Source organism: Falco cherrug, chromosome 5 (genome assembly GCF_023634085.1).
Source record: "Falco cherrug isolate bFalChe1 chromosome 5, bFalChe1.pri, whole genome shotgun sequence".
NCBI classification, from domain to species: domain Eukaryota; kingdom Metazoa; phylum Chordata; class Aves; order Falconiformes; family Falconidae; genus Falco; species Falco cherrug.
Window position 1 is genome coordinate 11,737,796 of NC_073701.1, and position 25,821 is coordinate 11,763,616.

At 40.9% G+C, this 25,821-nt stretch overlaps 1 protein-coding gene across 2 annotated transcripts; it reads right to left on the reverse strand.

Moving 5' to 3' along the window:
* Window positions 1-5,677: 5,677 nt before the first annotated feature.
* KLHL42 (kelch like family member 42) lies at window positions 5,678-23,998 on the reverse strand. 2 transcript variants are annotated; one of them, XM_055712598.1, is made up of 4 exons: window positions 22,937-23,998; window positions 16,223-16,416; window positions 12,188-12,306; window positions 5,678-10,653 (listed from the first exon to the last, which is right to left on the reverse strand). In XM_055712598.1, exons 1-4 carry the CDS (start codon window positions 23,827-23,829, stop codon window positions 10,639-10,641), a joined length of 1,221 nt encoding a protein of 406 aa, XP_055568573.1. In that variant the 5' UTR covers window positions 23,830-23,998; the 3' UTR covers window positions 5,678-10,638. The 2 variants fall into 2 exon arrangements, with proteins under 2 accessions (XP_055568573.1, XP_005446117.2); XM_005446060.3 differs by lacking the exon at window positions 5,678-10,653 and having other exon boundaries at window positions 10,671-12,306; window positions 22,937-23,997.
* Between the last annotated feature and the right edge of the window lie 1,823 nt (window positions 23,999-25,821).

Here is a 25,821-nt window from a genome sequence, read left to right on the forward strand (position 1 = left end):
AAGCGATCTCTAGTCTCTGGAATATTTTGACTAGAGGGGAAAGCAAAGTCGATCTCCCATCTTCCACAGCTAACAAGAACTGACCTTCTCTGAATTTCCTTTGAAGACTGTGCAGTCCACCAATAAACACGCTTCATGCAATACCTGTATCTTTACTATCTTTAAACATAAAGAGGTGAAATGAAGCGTAGGACAGGGGGAACAGACATACAGCTAAAGCCAGGATACAGTCACAATATTCCTAACACAAATGCCAAAAATGCCAATAACATGTTGCCCTTGGGAACATGGGATTTGAGAAGCTAGGTCATACTGTGTTCAGCAAATCTGCATCTTTCAACCCTGCTGGTGTGTTTTAGTGCAGTTTGCCTCTCTCCTTAAACATGGAATTACTACTGTCACTGAAAAGCCTAAGAAAAGAGATTTCCATCATCATCAAGAGCTGCATAAACATACAATTAAAATCATTGAAGCTTTTTATTTCGTACAAATAATCTTTTAACAGACTCATGTATTTATTCTAGATAACAGATGCACTGCTATTGCAAAAGCAGGTTGGGTACCTGATATAGCACTTAGTATAGCAACACCCAGCAACATCTTCTCCCACCAGCCATGGGGAAGGCTACATCTGTGTTGGAATAGGTTAGATAACTACTTAAATATTTACTAAAGGAAATGTATTATATGATGAATGTTTATAGAACGCATGGCATGCTTCTCAAAAGCAGCAGACTAAAACTGTGGAATAAGTGCATTTGGTTTATCCTACCTGTATAGATTTTACTTTTTGAAATGTTCTTAAACAATGTAAAGTATGACATTTTTATAACATCTGACAAATGGGAGTTTGTGTCAAACCACATTTGACATTGTAGGTTTGTGTGGGGCAAAGTACATGCACCATTAAGAAGTCATATTCCTCTTATCTAGGGTGTAGAGACATAAAATTTGAGAATCCATAAGTTATTATATTTCAAATGATAAGATTATTTTAGCTTCTTCTTATTTTTATGTTCTGGAAGTGTTAAGTTTTGGATTAGGCATTCAAAATCAGCTTGAGTGAAAGGGTCTATGTGGAAATGGATCTCTTTCAGATTAAACTTTCCATAAAGTTGAAGAACAAGCTTTGCAGAGATAACAGTGTAAAGATTTTTGGAGCAAGGGCCTGGATGAATGTGTGCACACACTCAGTTATACACACACAGAGTCCAAATGCAATGAAACCACAGCCTTCCTACAGACTCTCGCCAGCTAGACAACTGAAGATACCACAGACTGACACAAAAGGTAACCTGGTGCCATGGTTGAGCAGAACTGGTTGATACACATACATAAAAGGAAGCTTTCACTCCTAACTTCACTGGGCTGCTTCCACTAAGGCAGATTAATTCCTACCTGAGCCTGCTGAGTAACATTTCTTCATACAAAAAACCCCGAGCACTATGCAATCCATTTGACCCAGCACAGATTAAACTGTCAACAGATTAAACCTGGAACGAGTCCACTGTGAAACACTTACAGGGTTAAAGGAAAGGAAATACATCTTTGCCTCCCCCATCCAGCCATCCCTTACTACTTTAAATAAAAACACTCTGTGGTGCAAATCAGTATGTTTCAGCCTGAGACTTCTTCTGTGGGTACTCTGTGCTGGCTCCTTATTCATATAGCTCATCCGCAAACCATGGAGACCTGTGATGGCAAAGCCTGGGAAATGGCTTTTCCGAGGTAACCAAAAAAGTACTCTGCAGTATTCTACAACCCTGCCAGGTCTTCATAGCAAGCTATCAGCTAAATGACTTTCACAGTTGTTGGCAGTTCTGGGATTCCATCAGCATCATAACACACGACATCAAAACTGATATTTGTTCTGCAAATTTGAGTCACAAATTAATAGATTATTCCTTGCATCAGAATGGTAGTTTTAAGGGAATAAAGCTAAAAAGTGCGGTAAAGAACTTTGAGTCCTAAATATTCCCTAACAGATACTGCTGTCAGAAAATAATAGAGAGAGTGAAGTGCAAGGCTGCCCCCTCTTCCCAAAGTCATCTATAACATGCAAGGAATTTCCCTGCCACAGAAAATACAAGAGATGGGAGAGGAAATGGCAGTGAAAAAAAAGAAAAAACATCTCTCAGCATTTGAAAAAACAAACTCTGGCTTAAAGGAAGTACAAAAATGGGTGGTTTGATAGACAGATACCTGTACAAAAGCAGTGTGCATCCAAACCCAAGTCTGTTTATCACTTTCTTGTACAGATATAGACCCTTTATTTCCAGGCACTTCTGTTCCTCTGTCTGTCTCTTCCTTTGAGTACGCACTCCCTCTCCGTTGCTTAGCTTAATGCTTAACTAAATCAACACTGACTCATTTTCCTGCATCATGCAATTCTTGTTCACTGAGCATGGTTCAATAGCTCTTAATGGACACTACAAATACAATATATTTTGCAATCTCTTATCTAGAATACATTGCACAAAAACCATGGAGATTTGAACTGGAAGAACTGCACTTGTACAGGAAGTGAGGCCAGAGCCTTGCTATTTCTGTCCAGATAACATGGCTTGAGGGAAGCCTACCCAATTTAATTGGTTCCATAGAGCAAACAGTGCTTTTCAAGTTGCAAAGCAGTCAAAAGAGGAAGATACAGAAAGCTGCTTAATAAAATTTAGAGAAACAGCTCAGAGTGATTGACTATAACTCCTAGATGCCTAATTAGAAACACTTTCAGAAAGCACTTAAGCACTGAACTTACAACATCATAGTCCATTTCAAAGTGCCTGAAATTTAATGCCCCAATGCTTAAGGCATTGTAGACTGTACTGAAAATCTTTACTCCTTTTTTCTAAATCCATGTCTGTGTCTACTGAGTTGCCATCGCTGCACATACCTGTAGACCCCAATTCACATATTCATTGCACCAGCACATTTTCTTGACTCTTGCCTTCATATAATTCTAAAGCACAAGTGCATTTTAGCTCTGATAAAAAGACAAGTAGATTCTAGTATTGCTATGCACGGTCCATGCTTGCTACAGAGGGTGGAACTCAAGTCCCAGACTTGCTGCCTCTGAAGAAAATCTTGAACTTCTCTTAAGACCTCCCACAGAAATCAGGAAAGAATTAATGGGCTGCTGAGTTCCTAATATGTCCCACCCTACAGCACCTGAAGGCAGTAGGTGTTAGGCTGGCAGGGAAGAGCTTGACAGGTTGAGTATCCAGCTGTTAATGGTGACTAACTGAGAGGCCCGAAGCCACGGGAGACTGCTCCCAATTAAAGCTTTTCCCTTTGGTGAAGAAGGCCTGGCAGAAAATGAGTGATTTTTCTGGCTGCTAGTGACTTAGGGGTCCCTGATCCCAGGTGGGATGGAAGTATTTGCTTTCCCCACCCACTTCTATTGATCATTGGAGGGGTGAGGAGACTGCTGAGTGCTGGGCCCAGCAGAGGTGAAAGAGTTTATGTTCCTGTATGTTTATTTTGGACTTCAGGGGCCACATAGAGAGTGGAACTTTTTATGCAATGCAGCTGGCAGAAGAAGGTATCTCTGATTTGAAGGTGTTGGAGAGTAGTCGGATCAACCAAAAATCCAGAAGGAAACAATGTCAGAGTTACTATTACTGCTTGGAATGGGGATGTTCTAGGGCATTACAGCCACACTGGCCAACAACAATCATTCCTCAGAGTCACAGACAGTCTTTACAACTAGTATTGAACAGCTGGTTCAGCCTCACTCTAACCCACTGCCTTAATGTGGCCATGGTGACAGTAAAGTCCATGCCCAATTCCCCACAGATTGGTACAATTACACCAGGCTGATGGACAGCGAGACACTCTTCTTTCATGAGCTGTTTTGCAAATACTCAGAGGACAGAGCATTAACAAGATTCATTTGAATACTCTAGTAGCAAAAACAGATTTAGAGAAAAAATGGAAATTAACACATAGGAAATGCAAGCCTAAACACTCTGGTTTTGGGGTGTTATATGAAGAAATCTTGGGCTAAATATTTTCTGAGAAAAAACCCAGTTTGATTATCCCAGATAGAGCCTGATAAAACTTTTTTTGCTTAAGCAAATAACAAAAACTAGTTACACATACTAACTGAAGAGAGAAGGGACTATCTTTACTGGGAAATCTGCCAAGACATAAGAGATTTAGGTTCAAGTCCATCCTCTTCCTCAAGGATTTAAACTCACTACTTGGGACACACCCTTATCTTCCCTGTAAAGGTATAGCCCTGAGGTGGTTTACTTTGCTCTCAAACTGTTCCTGGAGCTGTTTCACCTTGCATGGAATATCAGCCAAAGTTCCAATCCTTGTGCAAATAAATTTTCTGTATTTGTATATATTGACAATGTAAGAGGAATGATGGCTGTCTGTTCCACATAATTATATTTTGCATTATGTTGGGTGTGGCATTACTATAGCATGTGAGAGAAGGATCCAAATGTCTATATAAAAGGTGTTTTTTCAGACGACATTGTGGGAACAAACAAAAATCTCATAGCACCATGATCTAAAGTAAAACATTTCAACCTCCCATACCACATTTCTTGGTACAAGTAAACATAGACTAGGACAGGCAACAGTGCTTTGCTGTTCAAAGTCATGAAGTATCAGCAATGTTTTCTGAGTGACTCCCCGACAGCACAGATGCAGAGATGTTCACCTTCTCCCCAGATATCCTTAGGAAAACATCATTCTCCTGACTACTTTAGAGCCAGTATATTTGAAAGACTTGTGTTAACAGAGATGGACAACTACACATTGAAATTCAACGCAAAAAACCACAGATGGGGCATATCAGAGATCCCACTGTAATAAGATTCTCCAGGTCTTCAGTCTATGCCTCTTCTTTCATCAGCCAATTGTACAGTTAACATCTCTTCAGATTCTTTCAGAATTATCTAATTCACTGAAATACGTGCCTAATTCAAAGCTGGTTCTTTTTATTAACATCAAAAGGCTTTGGATAAGGCCCTATTGGGAAAAAAAAAAAAAAAAAAAGTGTTTCTACAAGCCTATTGTGCATTTGCTATCAGGTACACAATAGGGCTTCTGTGACTCCTTTCCCTGCCTCACCTATCATTATGCATACGTTAGCAGATAACATGTCATTAAAGAGTCATAAATGTCAGTCAGAGAGTCATCCAGAAAAGCTGAAGGAAGGTTTCTTGGTCTGCCAAGTAGTAGTTCTGATAAGGGATCACCTGCCCAAGCAGTGCATTCCTACCTCACCACTAACATTTTCTTCCAAATGCACAGATGCCTTGCCACAAATTATTGTGGTTGAAAGGGTTTGAGTTGCAGGGGGAGAGATGGGAAGAGAGAAAAGGAGCTGTTATTTTAAAACCATTTAAAACTCCTTCTGCCTGCTTCTGCATTTGAAAATTGCTTATGCCTGGAGGTTAGAGAATGGCTGTTCCTAAGCATCTGTTTTCTGACTTTATCTCCACCCCTACCACCCAAAATTATGTTTTTATGGGCTTCAGAGTACTTATCATCAATCAATAATCTACAACTGAAAAATACACATTCTCAAATGACACAGTTCTGGTCTTCACAGTAAATCAAGACCCTACCTGTAAAAGGGCAAAATTTCCCATAGAACCAACTAAAAAGGCAATACAATCAGATACCAGATGTGTATAATATCCCTAGCAGAAAAAAGAAACTGTAATAATTATATCCAAAGATGAAAACAGAGCCCTTCTAACATTACCTCCCAAACCACTCTTTAGTTACATGTTTTTTTAATCTCAGTGAATAGTGTAAATCTTGATATTTGTTTAAGTTCCAAAGGAGACTAAGTAATGCACTTTTAACATTTCAAACCTTGCACAGCTGAAGTCGCATCCTTGAAGAGCTACAGATAAGATTTCCCTACCCTCACACTGCGTAAATCCTTTATATTGTGAATACCCACTAAGTACAAGAAGTACTCAAAATTCTACAGAATTGGTTTTCAAAGCATGAGCACTAAAAGCAAACCAGGAAGTTTATAGGCCAAGTCATTTTGAAGATGCAATGAATTAAAATTAAGAAGATTCTTGGAAAGAGGATTTTATGTTTTTCTAATTACAGAAGTTGAATGGAGAAAGAAGGTATCTTTCCTTGGAAAACATTATCTGAGGAAAAAACAGCACATGGAAGACATGGATGGATCTGTGTATCCTTGGAGAAGTCGATGGGGTACCACAAAGGAGAGGAATGGGAAGATCAAAACCTACGTAGCAGTTAATCTTAATTTCAAGTGTAATATTCCCAGAAATTCCCTACAGTAGGGGTCTGTATCACTTGACTTGCACTTGTTTACAGGAATCTTGAACAAGAAGGGGTGGATGTAACTCCAAAAGAGCCAAGCAGCTTCCAGCACAGAGGAGGTTGATAGATGCATCAGAAAACTGACTTTTGTAGTGTTTTGTGGACTGACAGTATCTCATAAGCCAAAGTTGAGTTCCTGTAAAGTAGAAGCACTGTGTTAAAGGTTTGTCCTGGAAAAGGAACTTGAGACTTGTAGTACAACGTAAGCTGCTATACGATCACCTTATTCAGGAGTGCTACCAGTTTGGTCACAGAGGATAATATTGTGATCAGGGCAAATATGGGGCAGCATTAGAGCAGCATGTTGGCAGAAAAATGACAGACCTGTGGCTGGGTAAAATCTTCGTAGGCAAAGATACTAAGTAACAGTAAACTACTTCGATTTCTGAAAATTATTTATAAAGGGTGTCATCACAAAGCACACCCTTAAAAACATCTGGAAAATATCAGAGTGGAAAATCAACAACAGATCAAATAACCATAAATTTTGACCAACAAATGGAGTGAGGGAAGGAGGATTCAGAGTGTTTGGCTTCACTGCTGAATCTTAAATAATGGTATAAGTACCAACAAATAGGAAATGCCTCAGCTCAAGTGACAAACATCTTTCTGTCCTGCTGAAGCATATATGAGTTGAAGATGTGCAGCACCCCATATAACTGGATACTCTAAAAATGGACACTATCTAATTTGCCTTCTACTAGAAAAATATAAAGTAATTGCAGTGATTCCTTTGGGTTTTTTTAATGAGAGAATTTGTATTTCAGAAACAAAACATTTCACTCTTCTAATTACAACAGAGAAAGTGAAACTTATTTTGAAAATACTGATATTCATAGGACATAACAACATATGTTTACTGGTAATATCAATGCTCTTAGAAAAAAATCCACATATCATATATAGATGGGATAGCAATTTTACAACTGTGAATGCGTGATCCCTATCAGTTCAAAAAACCCAGACTCCTTTTCCAAACTCCACTCTCCTTTTGGGGGAAAAAAAGATGGAGATTACACTAAAACACGCTCTGAGTTCATTAGATAGAAAACATACTCTGAGAATGCCCGTGTTAATACTGTAAAGAAAGATGTTTAAACTTTCTCTATCTTACGATATTTGCTCTGGTTCCTAAGACTTACTGTGGGGATGGGGAGCCACCCTTTGGTCATTATTGTAAATGCAAAATCAATATAAGGTACCACACATGCAGACGGCTTTTGCCCTGTCAGGAGAGTTCTTTGTAACCACCTATAAATCCATTGACCATACTGACAGATACTCCAAGGATAATCTCTGGTTTAACACCATTTACAGTATGTATCTTACCTTACAGGGGCGATAGGGATGAGGAATCTCTGCTTCTGCAGGGCTTTGTGCATTTTACATGCCAAATGTTGTCATTACACTCTGTGCCTTCCATTCTCTACCACATTACTGACGCAGATTAATTTCCACAGACTGAATCTCAGTAAAATGAGGATTAAATGAAACAAAACACTTGTAGCTTTGTAGTCTTCTCCTCCAAGAGCCCCAAATTGAATAAATAAAAAGGTTCAACCCAAATTACAAATTCCTTTACTTTTTCACCATGGTAATTAAGAGTCATGGGTCAGTGTGAAAAGCAGACTAACACATAGAAAAGACTTAACAAACTGCTACCATATAATTTCAGCAAAACAGGCTGAACAGTGAGGTAGCAAGGCAAAATCCTCATAGAATGGAAAACACAGATATTAAGCCCAAGAAAGGTCAACTGACAGGGCAGAAAGAGAAACCTATGGAAACCAGCCAGGGAGATCAGTTAAGCCCCACACAACTCTTATTTCACATTGAAAACCACAAACCATTCCCAGAAAGGAAGAAACTGTTATGTTCTCTCTTAGCCTTGATGTGAGCAACTTTCTTAAATGCTTCTCTATTTTATGAGAAAGGACCAAGTTCCCAGAGTTTTCCATTTACTCTTCCCTCAGAACTTGGGAGGCTGTTGTTCTTTCTTTTGACCTGGGATCATGGGATCATCCCTTCGCAGTCAGCTTTTGCTGGTCAGTATCAAGTGGAATCAGTCCACGAGACAGACACAAATAGTGGATATGTAAGCACTGGATAACCCAGACATAGCAGGAAAGACAGCAGGAAAGCAGCGGTTTTGAATTTGGATACAGACTTCAGAACACCAAGACTAAGAAACTTAGGTCACACACACAAAAAAAAAAAAAAAAAGGAGTAAAGGTAATTTGCAGAGACCACAATGAGATTACTAGCTGCCTTCTGTCCTGCCACTTGTCATGTAGGAATTTGAATAACCAAGTAAACGGTTACAACAATGAGAATACAGGTACTTCCTCACACACTCAAGATGTCTTACAAACACTACACTACTACACCAGACAAAGCATTTCTGTTTGCACAAGATGAACATTCTTACTCATGTGCTACATTTGGGGATGAAGACGCAAAGTGAAGTGATGTCTCCAAGCCCGCACAGTAAGTTAGAAGCAACATCAGGATAACACAGGAATTTCCAGCTGATCAGGCTGCAAGGCCCCTTGGTTTACGTTTGTATCATTGCCATTCAAAAGAAGCTTATTTGTCCTTAAGTTAAGGACCATTTCCCCCCCACCACCAGAGAAAAGACAACACGCTAGATCACTGAACAACAGTTCCATGGCTAAAAAGCAGCTTTTTGATTATTCTCTGTTGATGACTCTCAACCTGTTTTCCTTGCCCCAAAGAGCAGAAGCTGCCCAACAATGCCTTATGTGAAACATTAGTGACAGAAAGAAAATGAAAGCAGAATGAGACAGTCATTACAGTGGGGTTTTACCTGAGGAATGGGGGCCACCCACACTGCATATTTTTCTATAATGAATTTTGTTTTAAAAAAATATATTTATTTCAGCCTGTAATAATACAGTCCATTTAACCAATTACAGTCTGATGCTACCACTAAATTCAACACCAGGTTTGATTTGTGACTATAGTACTGTTAGATGTCAGTATATGAGGAATTTGCACCATGGATTGACAGAAGGGTCTGACTGTATTTACAGTCTAAGCCATCTTTCTCTTCTACATTTCAGCAGGTTCTCCAGATTTTCAGGGTGGTCACTTGACGACTGGAATCCAACATGTAGAGAAACCCAGTGTGAAAAAGCATAATCACACCTAAAAGATGATGTCATAGCTTTTGGAATGATGACTGCACTAAGAAATGAATGGGTTTGAAAGGACTTGATTAGATATACCACACTGAAAACCTGGAAGTGATGAGTTTTTAGAGTTAATTCGCTAGGCAAGAGAATGCTGCAACTCAGGTGTGACTCCCTCCACCAGTATTGATCTGAGCTGACTTATGGATGACTGTAGGGTTCTGAACCTGGAGCTGAAAAGAAATGAAAGCAAGCAGGTAACATAATGTGATAAACATAATTTATCACAAGACAATGACATATTGCTTATATTTATTCTAAAAAGAAGATTCTATGAAAGTTATCTTATTTCTTCATTGCAGAAGAGCCATTGTTTGGTCTGATACTGTTGTCAAAACAAAGCAACTGCTCAACGCATTGTGTTTTCAAAGGAATAAACACTAACACATAGACATGGACTTAACTCACTGAATTCATGCATACAGCTGAATTGTAGACACTAATTTGGGCTGAAGCATACCATGCTCCTCCAGGTTGCAAAAAATCCACCAAAAGGTAAATCTTGGATATCCAAAATGCCTTGCTTCATGTCCACCTGATTCCTAAAAGTGTTCAAACCCAAATGTCTGCATTCTGGATGAGGTTCCTGGGACTTTCTGTTTGGGTTGCTATGCAGGATTGGAAGCACCAAAATTATGTGTTTAAGTACTGAATGTGTGAGAGGTAACTGTCAAGGCACTTCAAGTCTGATAGCTCTTATAGTCAGCACTGATTTCACTCAAAACCATGGAAAAATAGAGGGTTAAAAGGACCTTGTGGGAACTATTGCTGCCTTCTTCTCTTCTGTACACAGGCACCTGTCTTCAAAAGAAGATTCAGATTCCTGAATTCCAATTAAAAAAAAAAAAAAAAAAAAAAAGAAAAAGAAAAGGCATCCCCACATATTAGGAACCCATTCAGGTGCATTAAATCTCATCTTCTCATGTGCAGAAACAGATGGTGCAGAAACAGCATCCCTGCAATGTGTTCCACAAGTGTCAAATCCAGTTACCTCTTCCCTAAAGGGAGCTGAAGTGAAACCTTCCCATGGTGACAAGACCTTCTCCTTTTCTTGTTGCAAGGACACACATTCCGTACCTGGGCAGGTGCCTTCAGAAGATGCTTATGAACTTGTCAGCTACAAAAAGAAAAGGGGCCAATCATGACTATAATTTGCTCAGGCAACAAGCAGGAACTGGGAGAGGCTCCCAGAGTATCTGTTTCTGAATCCTCACAAAGGAGTATTCATGGTGACAATTTTACAGTGTTCTTTGTAGAAACTAACAACTTTGGGTGGCAAACTTGAAGTAATCTCTATCAAGCTCCTGGTAACACAAGAAAGAGCCAACATTCATGTGCACCTGCTTTGGGTGGTGTTGGCAGGAGGTCATTTACACAAATCAACCCTTCCACACCAAGTGATGGGTGCCCTGGATGACTGCTATCAAGCAGGATGTGCCTGGTGCAGAATCACCATGGCATGCACTCATGCATGTTTTCCTAACATGCAGCCTGTTGCCAGCTATAATTTTATCTTTAACACTTAGTACTAGAGAATACAGCAAGGTAACTAAAACTTAAAACCTTTCTGAAGATGAGCAAATGTCTCCATTTGAATTTAGAGCCTTTTTACCTCTTTCTTAGTGGTAGCAATAAATGCTGCCAACTTCCATTAAAGAGGCATCTAGCACCCAACCAGCAACCGTAAGCCTCTAGGCAATTCCTCCCGGTCCCTGGCAAAGCATTTCATCACAAATAATTCAGGGGAAGTTTTTACTTCTTGATGGTACCCCAATTTCCAGCAACTTTGAGAATCTCACTTGTTACCATAGAGGAGATAAAAATGTGGTAGTATAAACAATTTTAAACATTGTGCATTTGATGGAACGTAGTTTCAGTAAAACCTGTATTTTAAAAGAAATAATTCCTGTTGTGATTTTAATTATACTTCCTGTTTATTTCATTGAATTATTTCCACTTTTACCATGTATGCTTCTTGCTCATCTCCTACACTGTCTATTAAGATGGAGAATAAAACTAGACTGAACAGTTTTGCCTTTGGAATTCCTTTATCAGTTACCAATACAATAATTTTATGTTTAAATTGCAAACAATACCTGGTGAAATTTTAAACCAAAACAATAAAATTTTTACACTGAAATCTTAAAACTGTTTCTGGAACCATTTCTCTTAACACTGGATTTTGCAAATTTTTACAGAACATAATCAGTATCTTATGTCTGTTAAATAGCCACATTACATACTTAAACTGGAATTATTTAGAGGGAGCAGTATTTCTTCCAAGAGTGATTAATGAGCTGAAAAAAACCCTGATGCTGTTACACTTCTTGCACATCAGGCAAATACATAGAACAGATCAGCATGTTTTGTCCAAAGGCTGGAAAGCGTCTTAGTGACTCCCAACTGTCCGTAAATATATTATACTTAAGAAAAACACGGTGCTCCAAGCTTGTAGATAGAGTAATATCCCTGCTTAATATATAAACTCCATCGTTGTGGAGAGTGCAAGTCAAGTTAAGACCCGATTTTGATGTGTTCTCTTTGAGGTAGAGCCATTCTTTGGTAGCAATGTTGTAAGATTGCACAGTTAACACATCCTCACTTTGGCTGGATTTTTGGTTTGGTCCAAGCTCATGAATACAACCCCCTACCAGATATATAGTTTCTTCAACAGAGAGCATCTGTTGTTTGCGAACATGGACATCACAAAGTTCAAAGGTGGTCCAGGAATCAGAAGTGGGACAGTACTGCAAAATGTTCATATTCCTATCTGAAACAGAGGAGAGACATTTACAAATAAATAAATACATTAGAAGATACTACAAACTGTGTCAGCCATTATTAAAGATTGCTAATGAATTACAGTGCAAAAGCATAGCAGACCAGGGAAGAAATATTGATTATTGAGAACTGCAACTCTTTGTCCTTGACAATAAAGTCTGAATGTTCTGTTCCTTCACAGAGGAAAAAATTAAGCTACTTCTGGCATATTACACAACGTAAATGGTCTGGAGATGCAGCTTTTAGCAGAATAATCCCTACCTTCTAACTTATGCTTTTAATTTTGCCTCTGAATGATATGTAAGAATTTTTTATGAAAACAGAAATGGAGCAATATTCTGTTCTCCAACAGTGATCACAGATGAATTAAATTATCATGAAGACAGTATGCTTCATTAATGGCTGTCAAGTGATGATTAATCATATAAGCTTAACTTCGATACTTTGCATTTCACTCCATAAATCAAAGTTTTATGGAATGAAATTCATAAAGCTAGTTACATTTCAGCAAGTGGCACGGATGACTTAAGAGCACATGTTCAGTACCTTATAAAAAAAGAGAAACACACATCGTCAAAATCATTTAAGAACCAGGAACCCCATGCTCCAGCATCAGACAGGCACAGAAAAAAACTGAAGCCATATCTATACCTCAGTTACAACTCAGTGGATGCATGTGTTTGCAATACTGTTATTCTACGAAATTGCTACAATACCACCCTGATTTATGGTGCAGCAGAGGCCTTGGCTGTGTCCAAGGCTTCACTAAATTAACACAGAATGCACAGGACTCGTTAGCTAGTAAATTCAGTTTCAATCTCTGGAGACCTGAGCTTAAATCCAAACTCGAGTGACAAGCAGCAACAGGTTTGCATACTCCAGCCTGGCCTTTTAATAAAACCTGCTCCATATTACCAGCCTATCCTGCATGACGATCTCCAGATGAGCTCCCAAATGGAACAGCAGACGGTGACATACTGACAAGTTATGTAAGGGCACAGGTATAAATAGCCATAAATATAACTGGATTGCCATGAATGAAGTGCATTAACAGCATGATTAGCGACGCGCTGCTATTGCATTTGCTTGCACTCTGATGATTTTCAGTCATTGCCTATTACTTTACATTGCCTTCTTGAACACCTAACCCACTTTAAATACAGGGAAAAAAAAGAGGGAAAGTATCATGTCAATGCTCTATGAAATTGCTGAGCAAAGCTTTTTAGATGATCTTTGTCTACAAACAATGTATCATTCTCTGACTCATTGGAGGGGGGCGTGGAAATCCCAATTAAGTTTCTCTATGTATAGCAGTAATCTTCCCAGGTAAAAAGTGCTATGGTTTGAGAGGGGGCACATGACATGGAAGTCTATTGTGATATTGCCCTCATTTGCTCCGTCCAGAGCCTGGATCCACTGAAACAAAACAAAACAAAACAAAACTACAAACCATGAACATTATAGTGCCTGACATGGAGTTTCTATTAGGATCTAGGTGGACAAGTGAGAGCTGAGAATTGGAAGGAGGGTCTTTATTCAAGAAGTGTCTTATAGTTTACAGTAGGGAATTCCAGATCCTACCATCTTTTGGAAAGTGCAATCTCAGGAGAAAGCTCTACACAGATCACAGATCAAAAAAATAGCCTACAAAACCTACTACAACCGAAGTATATGCAGAAATACTAAAAATAAAGTACAATTTAAAAAATTTACATATTCATTGCTGCATGTGTTTTATGTAGTGAATGTAGTAAAACAGCGAATGAACCTCAGTATTTCCCAGACAGTTAGGCCTTAACACTCTCCAACATCTGCATAACTTGGAAGTTATTCTGATTATTTTTTTTTTTACACTACACTAGTGTAATTGCAGCAATTCTGGATTCTAGGCCTGATAGTTGTCCTAAGCCAACCCGTCACTGAAAAACTGATCCTACACCCTCATTCAGGAAAGGATCTTCATTTATAACAAGCACAGGTGTTTGTTGTCCTGAACAATCCTGGATTTAAGCATAAGCTTAAATGTGCTAGTTATCCACTGCTCACGACCTTATATCATTTTAGTACCCTGTATCCATTAAAAAAGGAAAATTTTAAGAAAAGATCTAGGAAAAGACAGAAGCCATAAGGTCAGCAGCAATCCCCAGAGGTGTGGAAGAAGCAAGAGGTAACTTATTTACTATCCTCCTTCAGCTGAAACCACAGGTAGTACCAAATAAGGAGCCTGACACAGGGCAGCAATCCTGGCTATGCGTGCTTTGTTAATGAATTTTAAGGGAATGGGATTTGCATCAGCAACATGCTGGTCTTCTTATCCATGACACCAGGAGTAGGCAGCCTGAAGAAAGAACAGCATGAGCACCAGAAAAGGAACTTGCAAAGCGCAGAGGATGTAGGAGGAAAGCCGGTACTCCCATAATCTTGTAGCACTAGTAATCAAATCAGAGCATTTTCTTCTTACCTCTTCTTTCTCTGACTCTAGATAAAAATGGCAAAACTCGTAACTCTGGTCTCTAGAGAAAGTCTTCCCTTTACTCTGTTTCAGTCTCTCCTCCTTGTTGTCGGCTCTCTTTTCTCAAAGGATGTTTCCCTTTGGGTCTGACTTTTCAGCACACAGTGGTATGTGCCAGACATTTTTCAGTCCCAGTGCCAAACATCAAGGAGCACCACGTACCCCAACAGGTCCTTTAGTAGGGGTGACTAGGGGACTGGGACTGCAGGGCACACCACAGCATGGCCCTCCATATGGACACAGGCACGCTGATATCTTTTGTTTTCCTCAGTGAAGCCACCAGGTTCTGGGTCAGAATGGACCAGAAAAAAACGCTCTTGAAGGTTATTATTACCACAAGGACCGTGAAGGGTGGACGAGTGTTTTTTATAAACCTTATAATGACTCAGACCTAAAATCTGCTCAGACTCTAGAAGGGAAAGCTTGTTCTAATGTCAGTTTAGCTTTGCTTGCAGTACTTTCTGTAAAAGTTAATCTCTCTTCTAATTTTATTCTCCATTTGGAGAAAAAAAAAACACCAAACCCTGCTGTGGTTAAATGAAGTGGGCAAAGTCCTGGAGAAAGGAATGTAAATTTAGGAAATCCTGGTAAATACTGAACATTTGGCATGCGGAAAAAAAAAGTACTTCTAAAACTCTGAGAAAATGGTATTCCTCTCAAAGAACAGCACTACATGCTTAACAAGTGAACAAATGGGAGTTCTTTTTAAATGGCTTGCTTTTCTACTGGATAAAGAAAAAGTAATTGTCAGGAAAGAATGCAATTTCAAATCCTTCCCTCTCTACAGTATCCTCAGAAAACAAGGTATAGAAAGGAAGTAAGTTTAAAATGTTGGTTCTTGCTTAAGCTTTTGATTAATAATTCAATTATTTCAGGACTGAACATCTTAGCTACAGCCTGAATTTGCCTGTGAATCACTGAAATGCTATAGTGAAAGGACCATGACATTTATTAATACATGAGAAACAGTAATGCAGGCAGATATTTCTTCATATTTTCCCGTCTGACAGTCTAAACCAGGTATTTAAAAAATAAACAAAGTGTATCTGTTGAGAACTCTCTTTCTACTGTGTGATCACAATCTAAAAAGAGGAGGGCTGAGCTGGGTGCTGATGTACACATCAGTCTGTTCCCTCACAATAATAGAGCCCTAGATCCATGTAGGCCCTGAAAAAAAAATAAATATCTGAATCCTCTATGACAGAGTTAATATTGTTTTTGTTGTATCATTTGTCAATTATTTTCTACCAGTGACTTATTTCTATATGTTTTAGTGAATATTATGCAGCTTTCTACAACAGTTCAAAAGATTTCCTGAAAAATAAAATTATCTGGGCTTTAGAAGCAAGCAGCTTTTTTTTTAAAAAAAAAAGAGTAAAGGCAAACTTTCTACCTCGTGTGGTGTATCCTCCAATAACATAGATCTTGCCTTTACATTCACAAGCTGAAAATTCTGCAAGAGGGTTTGGCATGGATGCTACGAAAGTCCACCAGTCATTTTCTGGGTTATAGCACTCCACGTTGGCAAGAGATTGACCCCCGATGGCATAGAGCTTTCCATTCACAGCCAAAAGCTTAAAATTGGACCTGAAAGAGAAGATTGCAGCATTGAAACCGGTTGCACAGATGCACAGAAAAATATAGGAAAGAAAGTTCTTCCTATCCAGGCTCCAACATACTCATCATCACTTCCAACTTGTACCATCACTTCATATATTACAGCATCTGAACTGTTCTGTGTAAGGCCAAAATTCTGTAATTACACTGTAATTATGCTGGACAGTAATCAGTGACATTCTCCATGTTAATGACGTTGATGCCGAGACTGACAAATATTTCATCTCAGATTTCAATCTGTCACAGTTTGACCTCTAAATGTTTAGTTAACTAATGTGTTCTGTAGATGTCTCATTTTTACTGGGCTTTTAGTAAAGTACCTTCAGTAGAGAAAAACATATAAACACAGAGTTAAAGATATTATTTTAGTTAAATTGCAGAAATTTCAGACAAGGCCTGATGAATGCTTAAGAATGTGTACTCATCTCAGTCTGTAATATAGAATCTCTTTAATAACCCTAATAAACAGAAATTTAAAACTACACACTGAATCATGTCTGCAAAAGAAGAGACAATCTCCTGTACCTTATTCAGAATTAAACTACTAAATACATCCTCTGCCCCACTGAAGCAAGATATATATGTAAATTAAATTAATAAAATAATAAAATAAATTAATAAAAATTTTAAAGCTGAACAAAATGCATTGTACTCCACAGGCAACGCCCTGTTCTTTTATTTCTTATTCTGTTCCATTATGCTGTTACATGTCACACATGGGAAAAGGGCAACTTTCTAATTACTGAAGCACAGGAAACTTTATTTCTTATACTTTTAAGATAATACAGGGAGAAACAAATGGTCTTTGGATATTACAGGTGCAAGTCTGTAGGAAGAAATTGGAGGACTTGAAGAGAGAGGGAATGAATGCTCAGCTATTCCTCCCAGCTATGGAAGCTGGTCTGATAGAAGATGAGCTCTCCTCAGAAACAGTCTCATTACCTGGAAGGGTTGTCCCTCCTCTACTGCTGAGCCAAACTGAGATTTTACTGTGCAGTATCCCAATTAACTAGATGTGTGAAAGCCATTGGAGTGCACCAGCTCAGCATCATGCCAAGTGGGGAACTGCGTTATGTCTGTAAAACTGAAGTGGTGCTTTAGACACACGTTGGCCTGCTGAGCAGTAAAGTGAGGTTCACTCAGCATTAATCCAAGATTCAAAATTTACCGCTAAGTAGTTTTGCAGGGTTTTGTCTGGACAAAATGAACCCTGCCTAGCAGCAGACTGCCCTGCAATTTCTTTTTATTAAATATATTTGGAAAAAGAATTTGTTTCCAGATGGAATCATTTTGTTCTTGTCATCTCGATACAGCTTTGGAAACTAAAATGCTCCTTTGAAGGAATTAATTGCTTTTTATTCATTTTTTGCTGACATTTACTATTAGGTCACTCTGTTCATCTCCCCTCTACAGCAATTACGTTTTCCATCTTAGAGAATCCAGAATAACATGGCAATCAATAGCGTGTATGAAATGAGGATAATTACTTGCAAAACATTATGATTTTCAAAACAATGTACCTATTCTAAAAGTTATGGTGGGGAAAAAATCCACAAATTCACAAAGTGACAAAACCACAAAATGTAAATGCATTTTCCAAGCAATCCTTTAAAATCTGAACTATGTTGCAAAGCCTGTATCTCTGCGCCTGTGATGGAGATGGTGTAGAATTTTTTACTTTAGAGTTCACACACACACAGAGAGCGTTTCCCTATTCTGAGATCCCCTAGCCGCTTTTTAAACATGCTAAAAGTTCTTGAACAGAGGACATGAATTAACTAAACAAGTGTGTATTGTCAGAACATTAAAGAATTCAGGTTTCCTAATTCACACGTGCTTCTCTAGTTACCCTCTAATTGTAGCCTCTTACTGTTTTGTCTGAATGGAGGTAACTAATCCAGTTTTTGCTTGATGACCTTTGTATCACTGAATTGCTTTTGCAGCACAGGCAAAACTATGGCACAACTTTCAACTTCAATTATTCTAGAAGGAGGCCACGTAGTTTGTGCCAGTCAATTAACCACTTCCAACACTTGTTAAAATGGGTAACATTCAGTGGAAGTATCTCAAGATTTATGGAACACATTAACTATAAGGTTCGTTTTACTCTAAAGTAGCTGTAAGTATCCATCAGCACACTTTATATGAAAGTCTGGACAATGGCTCAATATGTTATGAAAAACTTCTGCCATTCACCTTTCCGTGCCAATAACAGCAGGTGTTTTTATGGAGAGTGAACATTAGGAAATATTTAGTGTATTTTTACACTCTTGTAATGTGCTGGAGCAGCTGGAAATAAGGAAAGCAAACATTGAGCAACCAGCCAGCTCTCCACAACTAACAGTTGTTCCATGGACTACAGCTTGGAAACAGCAAAGCTGAACAGCCGGTCAGATTCATCTGCGATATAACTCTGCTCAAATTAGTGAGTTATCTAAACCTGGGGGATCCAAATGCCAGGCCTAGTGCATACCTTTCTTGTTGTGACAAGACCGGGTATGAGCTCTCCTCTGACATCCTTCACTTCCTCTGAAAGAAACCCCAGGAACATAAGCAAAAGCAAGTTCTGGGGTTTTACTTCAAAATACATTATTCATTCAGTGAAGACAAGCGCAAAGCACTACATGCACAAAATTTTTATTTTCAAAAAATTTTGAAAGGTCTATTTTCCCCCCAACACAGAAGAATTTTGAATAAAAAAATATTTCAAAATGCAGAAAGAGAAGGTCTCATAAACCACTACCATTCCCCAGGAGCACCCTCTCCTACATTCCTGTAAGAGTCCTCAGAGTGGCAGCAGTTCAGGCACAGATTGCTCACAAAAACCACGTTCCACGTGCATGTGTATAATCCCAGCCAGGGGTTTACAAGGGTCTTCCAAGCCTGGAAGATACACCTGCCATGAGTAGGAAGGTTCTGAAGGAAAATAGAAGTGGAATATACAGCTCTATCTGGCACATGCAGTAGAAAACCTATGAGTATATTATTTTCAAACCGCAAATTTTAACTGACAACATCAATTTAAAGAAAAGTATGGAAAGATATTCAATGGTATTTCTTGAACAGTCCTCAATGCACTTTGTTACCTTCCTGTCCCCAAAGATCACAAGTGGTCTTGGGCAATGCTTACATGAAGTTTCTTCCATGAAAAGTTCGAGTAGTTGACAGTATTCCAAATACAGCACTACCTCTAGAATTAAAAGATCTAGAAAATGTGATCTGTTATGGACTATTTGTGACCAGCACTAGATTTAGCCCTTGGATGATGAGAAATTTCAGGCTCAGTCACAGGCTTCCTGTATGAACCTGAACAAATTATTTTACCTCCCTTTTGTAGGCACAAACTGGGAATAACACTTTCTCAAGCTTATGTGGGCATCACAGGAATAATATACAGTAGTTATCTGTTGTGAACAAATGTGAAACTACAGTAATAGGACCTCTGCATCCAGAAAGAGAGCTAACAGCTATAACCTAAAGCAGAACAACCGCTAAGTATTCAGTACACATCCGATGGCTTTTGTTTTCTACTTAGAAGTAAATTGAGATTATTTCATCTACGCATATGTGAAGAATGCCAACATCCTGGAATTCTATATAACAATAATGGAAATTATTAAAGAAAAAAATATTATAGAATTTACAAGGTTTGTTGAGGGAAAAGAAGTTATTACATTAAGAGCAAATCAGCACAATTATTTCCGTAACTCCTCAGCCTTCTCTTGAGGCCAACATATGCATCCATTCATATAGGCCAAATCCAGATATTCTATTGTCTGAAGTCAAACCAACTTCAATGGGAACTAGAACCCTCCCTCAAGGTATGTAAAAATTTCATCCACGGGATGTAATATATCAGCTGACAAATTCATTTGGCAGACAGTCACATGACTGTAATTCCAAAGCAGCACGTTGGGCAACCACCCTGCTTATTTTACTACAGCGTAACAAACTAAAAATACAACACTGAGCAAACTGCAGATCTAACTGCAGCGCATCTGTGCAGCAGACGGGCATCAGTGCTGTTCCTGTTGAATGCAAGATCCCTGACCCTAAAAATCACCCTGCTCTTGGCTCCTATGGCACAGAATGTACTTTGTGTATTCTGGCCACAAAATGTCAAACAGGTCACCAGAAAGCTAAAATGTTATGTCAGATATAAAAAAAATAATTAATAACTTCAGACTTGAGACCTCATGAAGCTGTTAAAATCAAAAACGTGTTTTGTGAAGGAGTCAGCAGAGTATCCATAAAAAACCCAAAAATTCCCGTTTATGACTCAGGGAGCAACATACTCACTTGCTGCTACCTTGCAGTCTGGAGGCAGACGTAATTCTGGGCTCTTTTTGGCCTGCAATAACTACCACAAAATGTAGGAATAGACACTACTCCAAAAATAGCCATTTGTATGATACTTTTCTGCAGTAAATGGCCAATGTGTTTGCTAAGGAATCCCTTGCTGTCACCTGTGACAGGCTTCAAAATTAATGGCAAAAATTGTATGGCAGTGCAGTTGAAAACATTAATATAAGGAGAAAATACCCATGTGTTTATTTCAGATATGATTATTATATATCCTAGAAAAAAGGGAAAGTGTGGGAGAAAAAAGGGCTGATCTAGAGTTTGAACAGCTAGATTGTATGGTGAAAAAAGGGCCTCGAGAAAGCATTTTTTTAAAAGCCCTCACTTGCCATGCTGCAGAATCATCGTAGACAGTAACATCCCTCTTGCTATACACATCACAAAATGCCAAAACCTCCTAACTTGATCAACGTGGGACTCTTGTGTTTGAGTTAATTTCCAAAGGAGAGGCTGTGTGGGCTGACCCCGTTATCTTTTCCTATCGAGGCCAACACCCTCATGTAGGCAGGACTGTCGAAGCGAGGCCGGCTACATCATCTCAGTTCCCACAGGTTGCCCCGGTGGTGACTGCTTATAGGTTGAGTCTCTAAGAAATATGTCTGCAGGAAAAGGTGTTTGCAGTATCTAAAACCTAAACATTAATTTAAAAATGAAATTTTTCAGAACACCATTCCAAGAAGCCAGAAATACTGAAAAAAAATATTGTTTCTGACCAATTCCAAGGACTGACTATGAGCCAATCATTTCAGTGAAGTTCTCACAACACCACAGGAAGCGAAAAAAATGGTGAAATGGTAAAAGAACTAATTTTAGTTCAAATTCCTGTTTTGAGGGGGTTTAGCTGGCAAGAGCTAAATCGAGACTGGAATAGAGACTGCAGTTTTACTGCCCAGACACAAAGCGTTTATGCCTTTATGCCAATGGTTTGGGTCTCTGCATGCTCTTTCAATTTACTGGATGACGAGAATTTCCATTCTACAGTGAATTTTGGCCTCCTCACTTGTTCTTTTACAGACAGAGAAGATAAAAAATTAAACTCTTCTTCTACAATGGAAACAATGAGGAAGTTTGGTTTGGATAACAGAAACATTTGTTTCAGTGAAGCAAAAGGCTTTGTTTTGATGATTAAGGTAGAGCAGCCATACCCTTGGTCAGGGAGATGGCCTCTCTCTCTGAGTCCCCCTCAAGGCCAGCTCTCTTTTATTCTTTCAAATGTAAATTATACAAAGTGTTTCTGAATACTAACTTCAACATAAATGTCAAGCAAACAATTCAAAAGGATAAAGGAAAAAAGCAAAATGATCAAAATTATGAAAGATTGCCAGATCCAAATATTCTTACAAAGTGAGAAATTTCTCACAATCTTCCTGACATTTTTCTGGTGAAGACTGCACTGAAACGCAGGCCTACAAAACATTCAGATTTTTATGAAACTACAACCAAAGTACAAGAACTGCTCCAACTATTTTTTTTTTCAGCCATCTACAGCCCTAACAGACACTGCACATCCCCACCAAGAGCAGGAAAACTTGCCACTTACAGTACTGGAGTTAAAATATGCCACAAAGAAAGTAGGAAAAAAAAAACTTTTTTTTTTTTTTAAATCTTTGTTATTTCAAAGAGAATCTCTATTACCAGCAAGACAGCTATTTGGAAAGGCTGGCACCTTGTATGCTACAATTTAAAGGAGAAGTGGGAGCCTACCACCACTTCACACCGAGGTGAATGGTCACACATGGTGGAGGGCCATAGCATGGTCCTCCTCCACTGACATCTACCTCGCGTTCTCCCACAGCTGAGGCCTCAACCACACAACAAAGTCCTGTCCTCCTCACCCATCCCGGGCCACAGCATCTCCCTGTGCCGTGCAGGGTGTCCCTGAGCAGGAGAGGCAGCAGCGCTGTGCTGTGGTGGGATGACTCTTGCTGGCAAAGCCCAGGTTTGCCAGGCCACCCCCAAGCACTGTGGTCCTTCCCACCACACCATCCAAGAGATGCAGGTGATTCAGGGCACCGAGACAGGTTTGAATCACTTCTCGTAACAGAGTCCTGTCAACGCCACGTGACTCAACAGGGTCTATTTTGACAATATACATGGACACACGTGTATTTGAGGGAGCAAGGGTTACCTCTTCTGGTTCATGGAAGCCAGCTGACTCCACTCGTTTAGGCAAGGGTTGTAACAATGGGCAGCCGAGATCTCCTGGCTGGTGATCCTGTAGCCCCCAACAATGAACAGGTAGTTGTCCAGCATTGCTGACCCGTAGCCTCGGACGTTCACCAGATCAGGGGGCAGGTTGCTGGCCAGGGGCAGCCACCTCTGCGCTTCCTCATCATACCTCAGCATGGACCAGGGGGCTTCCACCTGAGGGTGGCTGCCCGGAGGCAGGCCTAGGGAGGAGGCACCCATGAAGTCCCCGATGGCCACGAGGGTGGCGGTGCCCCTCATCCGCCTTTCCTTCAAGTGCTGCTGGAGAGCATGGGGCAGGAGGAGATGTGGCCGAGCATCGGGCCTCCGCAGCACCTGGTGGTAATGGGCAGCCATGAAGTCTAGACAGGCGTCGTGCAAGTCCTGCAGCCCGTAGACCTGTGCCAGGCGGTGCAGCTCGAAGCAGTTGCCCAGCTTCACCTGGGAGAGGAGCAGGCGGAGCAAGGGGGTGACCTGCAGGTAGGACGCGGCCTCCACCAGCTCCTCCAGCAAAGGGGGCTCCTCATCGCCCCCCTCCTCCTGCTCCAGCCTGGCCAGGCAGGAGGTGTTGATGAAGTCCAGCACCAGCTCCAGCCCCAGGGCGCTCAGCCCCCCGCGCAGCAGCTGCTCCTCCTGGCCCTGCCCGGCCTCCCGCATGCCCGAGCGGTAGAGGGCTCGGAAATAGTCACTCTGCTCGATCAGCTTCCTCTTGCACACCGGGTAGCGCTTGTCCCCCAGCCGGATCTGCACCACCTCCTCCCCCGCACCGGCCCCATCCCCTTCGCCCGCTTCCCCCTCCTCTTCCTCCTGCCGCCGCCGCTCTGCCAGGGACATCGCTCGCCCCCTCCCCCGACCGCGCTGGGGCCCCGCCGCTGCCGGCTGCGGGCTGCCGCCTCCTCCGCCCCGCCGGTGGGAGGAGCGGAGCGGAGCGGAGCGGAGCGGCGCCGCGCCGGGCCGGGCCAGGCCGGGCCCCGCCGGGGGAGGGGGGGAGGCACCGCCCCCGGGCCCCGCCGCCGCTCAGTCCCTGCAAGGAGACGAGAAGGGGAAGGGAAAAAAAAAAAGAAAAAAAAAAAAAGGAGAAAACAGGCCCCCCCAAACCAGAACAGAGGAAAGAATAAGCCCTAAAAAGGCAAAGCTGAGCGCGGCGCCACGGCCCGGCCTCGGCGCTGCCCGGCGGGGCCAGCCCTGCAACGGCGGAGCGGGGCACCCCCGGCCGCCCGCCGCGCCGTGCTGGGGGGGAGCGGCAGTCGGGGTGCTATGGGGGTGCAGTCGGGGTGCTGGGCCGGGGGTGCATTTGGGGCCGGGGGGCGGCGGGCTGGGGGCTCAGCTCAGGGCACAGTGACAGGCACAAGGGGCGGCCCGACCACCCCCCGCCAGCCCCGACGCTGCCTGAGCTGGCTCTAACCCCTTGCCATAAATGTCCGGCTGCATCCCTGCAGAAGGGGAATATTCTCGAACCACGCACGCAGGGAAAAAAAATAAAAATAAAATACGGAACGTGTGCATGTACTGGTGCCTCGCCAGAGAGGGGGAGGGAGCGCTGCGGCCAGCCTGCCGCCGTGGCATCCTCACGCGGTGGCATTCCCTAAAAAACCGCAACATTAAGGATCACCGCGCACGGCAGGGCAGCAGCGGGATTTACCAGTGGCGAGGACGAACCATAGCTCTGTTACGACCTTCCTGATTCTTCCCAAGTCCCCTCAGCGCCTCGTTTGGTGTATAAAGTTACCATATAACCTGTCTGCTACTCTGTCTTTTCTATTTAAACCAAGTTCCCGGAATAGGACATCAGTGTTACTCCTGAGAGTGACCTGCATACCAGGGACCTGGGTTTGTTTGACATAAATAAGGAAACAACAAATTAGCAACTGAGCATCTTGGGCACAGATAAAGCGTCTGGTTTGGGTTTTGCCTTGTTACATTCTTGAAACATAACAGTCCTTTCTTTCTGGAAAAACAAACACCCCAAACCAGAAAAAAACCCAAACAAACCAACCAAAACAAACAAACAAAAATCCCTGTTAACACAGATGAGGAAGTCTGCAATCCTATTCCTATATGATGATGCTTAATATAAAGACTTTAAAAATATATTTTATATTTTTAATCTTTATAAAGATATTTCCTTCACCTCATATATTGCAGACCATAGAAAATCTTTCCCTTCAGCAGTGATGTGACTCATCTCCAGTTATTGCAGGTTGCTTAGTTTTCAGACAACTCCCTATTTCCACTAGTCAGAAGGGATCATTTCCCCCAACGACTAAAACCCTTTGGACTGGCATTAGACTGTTTCTTTTCTCCCCACCCCACCCCACCCCACCCCCACCCTGCCTTTTTTTTTTTTCTAAAGAAGACACGGTTTTTTGCTTTTTTAGTATTTCCTCTGTGAAATGATCCTCTCTCACTGTTTTGTTGATCTTCACCTTAACTCTAGCCATGACATGAATGTCAACCTCAAGAGTTACAGGTGTTCTTTTCTGCTTTCATAAAAACATTTGTTGAGGGGAGGTAGATCTCTGTACATTTTCCTTCCCACCTCACTTCAAAGCATTTTCATCATTTTGCTTTTGAAGGGCCCATTTCATGTTCTGAAATCCTTTCATATAATATTTTAACCAGTTGCAAAGGGCTCCCTTCAGCTGCCTGAGGCCATAGCTAGCTCACTATTACCTCTCACTGTCTCTTTCCTACTTCCACTGTTTGCTTATTTTGCAGATTTCTTTCGTTCTCCCTCAATATTTAATTAATTTTCAAATTCCAGTCTCCTGTCTTCTGCTCTTGATGACACACGGCATCATTTGCCTTTTCAGGTTTCTTGCACTG

Excerpts from the sequence above, each read along its gene's own strand:
- KLHL42 (XM_005446060.3), bottom strand. The coding sequence starts at position 23,829 with ATGTCCCTGGCAGAGCGGCGGCGGCAGGAGGAAGAGGAGGGGGAAGCG. Across the intron at positions 16,417-22,936 it reads GCTTCCATGAACCAGAAGAG|GTCCAATTTTAAGCTTTTGG; the intron begins GTAACCCTTGCT and ends CTTCTCTTTCAG. Across the intron at positions 12,307-16,222 it reads TGGAGGATACACCACACGAG|ATAGGAATATGAACATTTTG; the intron begins GTAGAAAGTTTG and ends CCTCTGTTTCAG.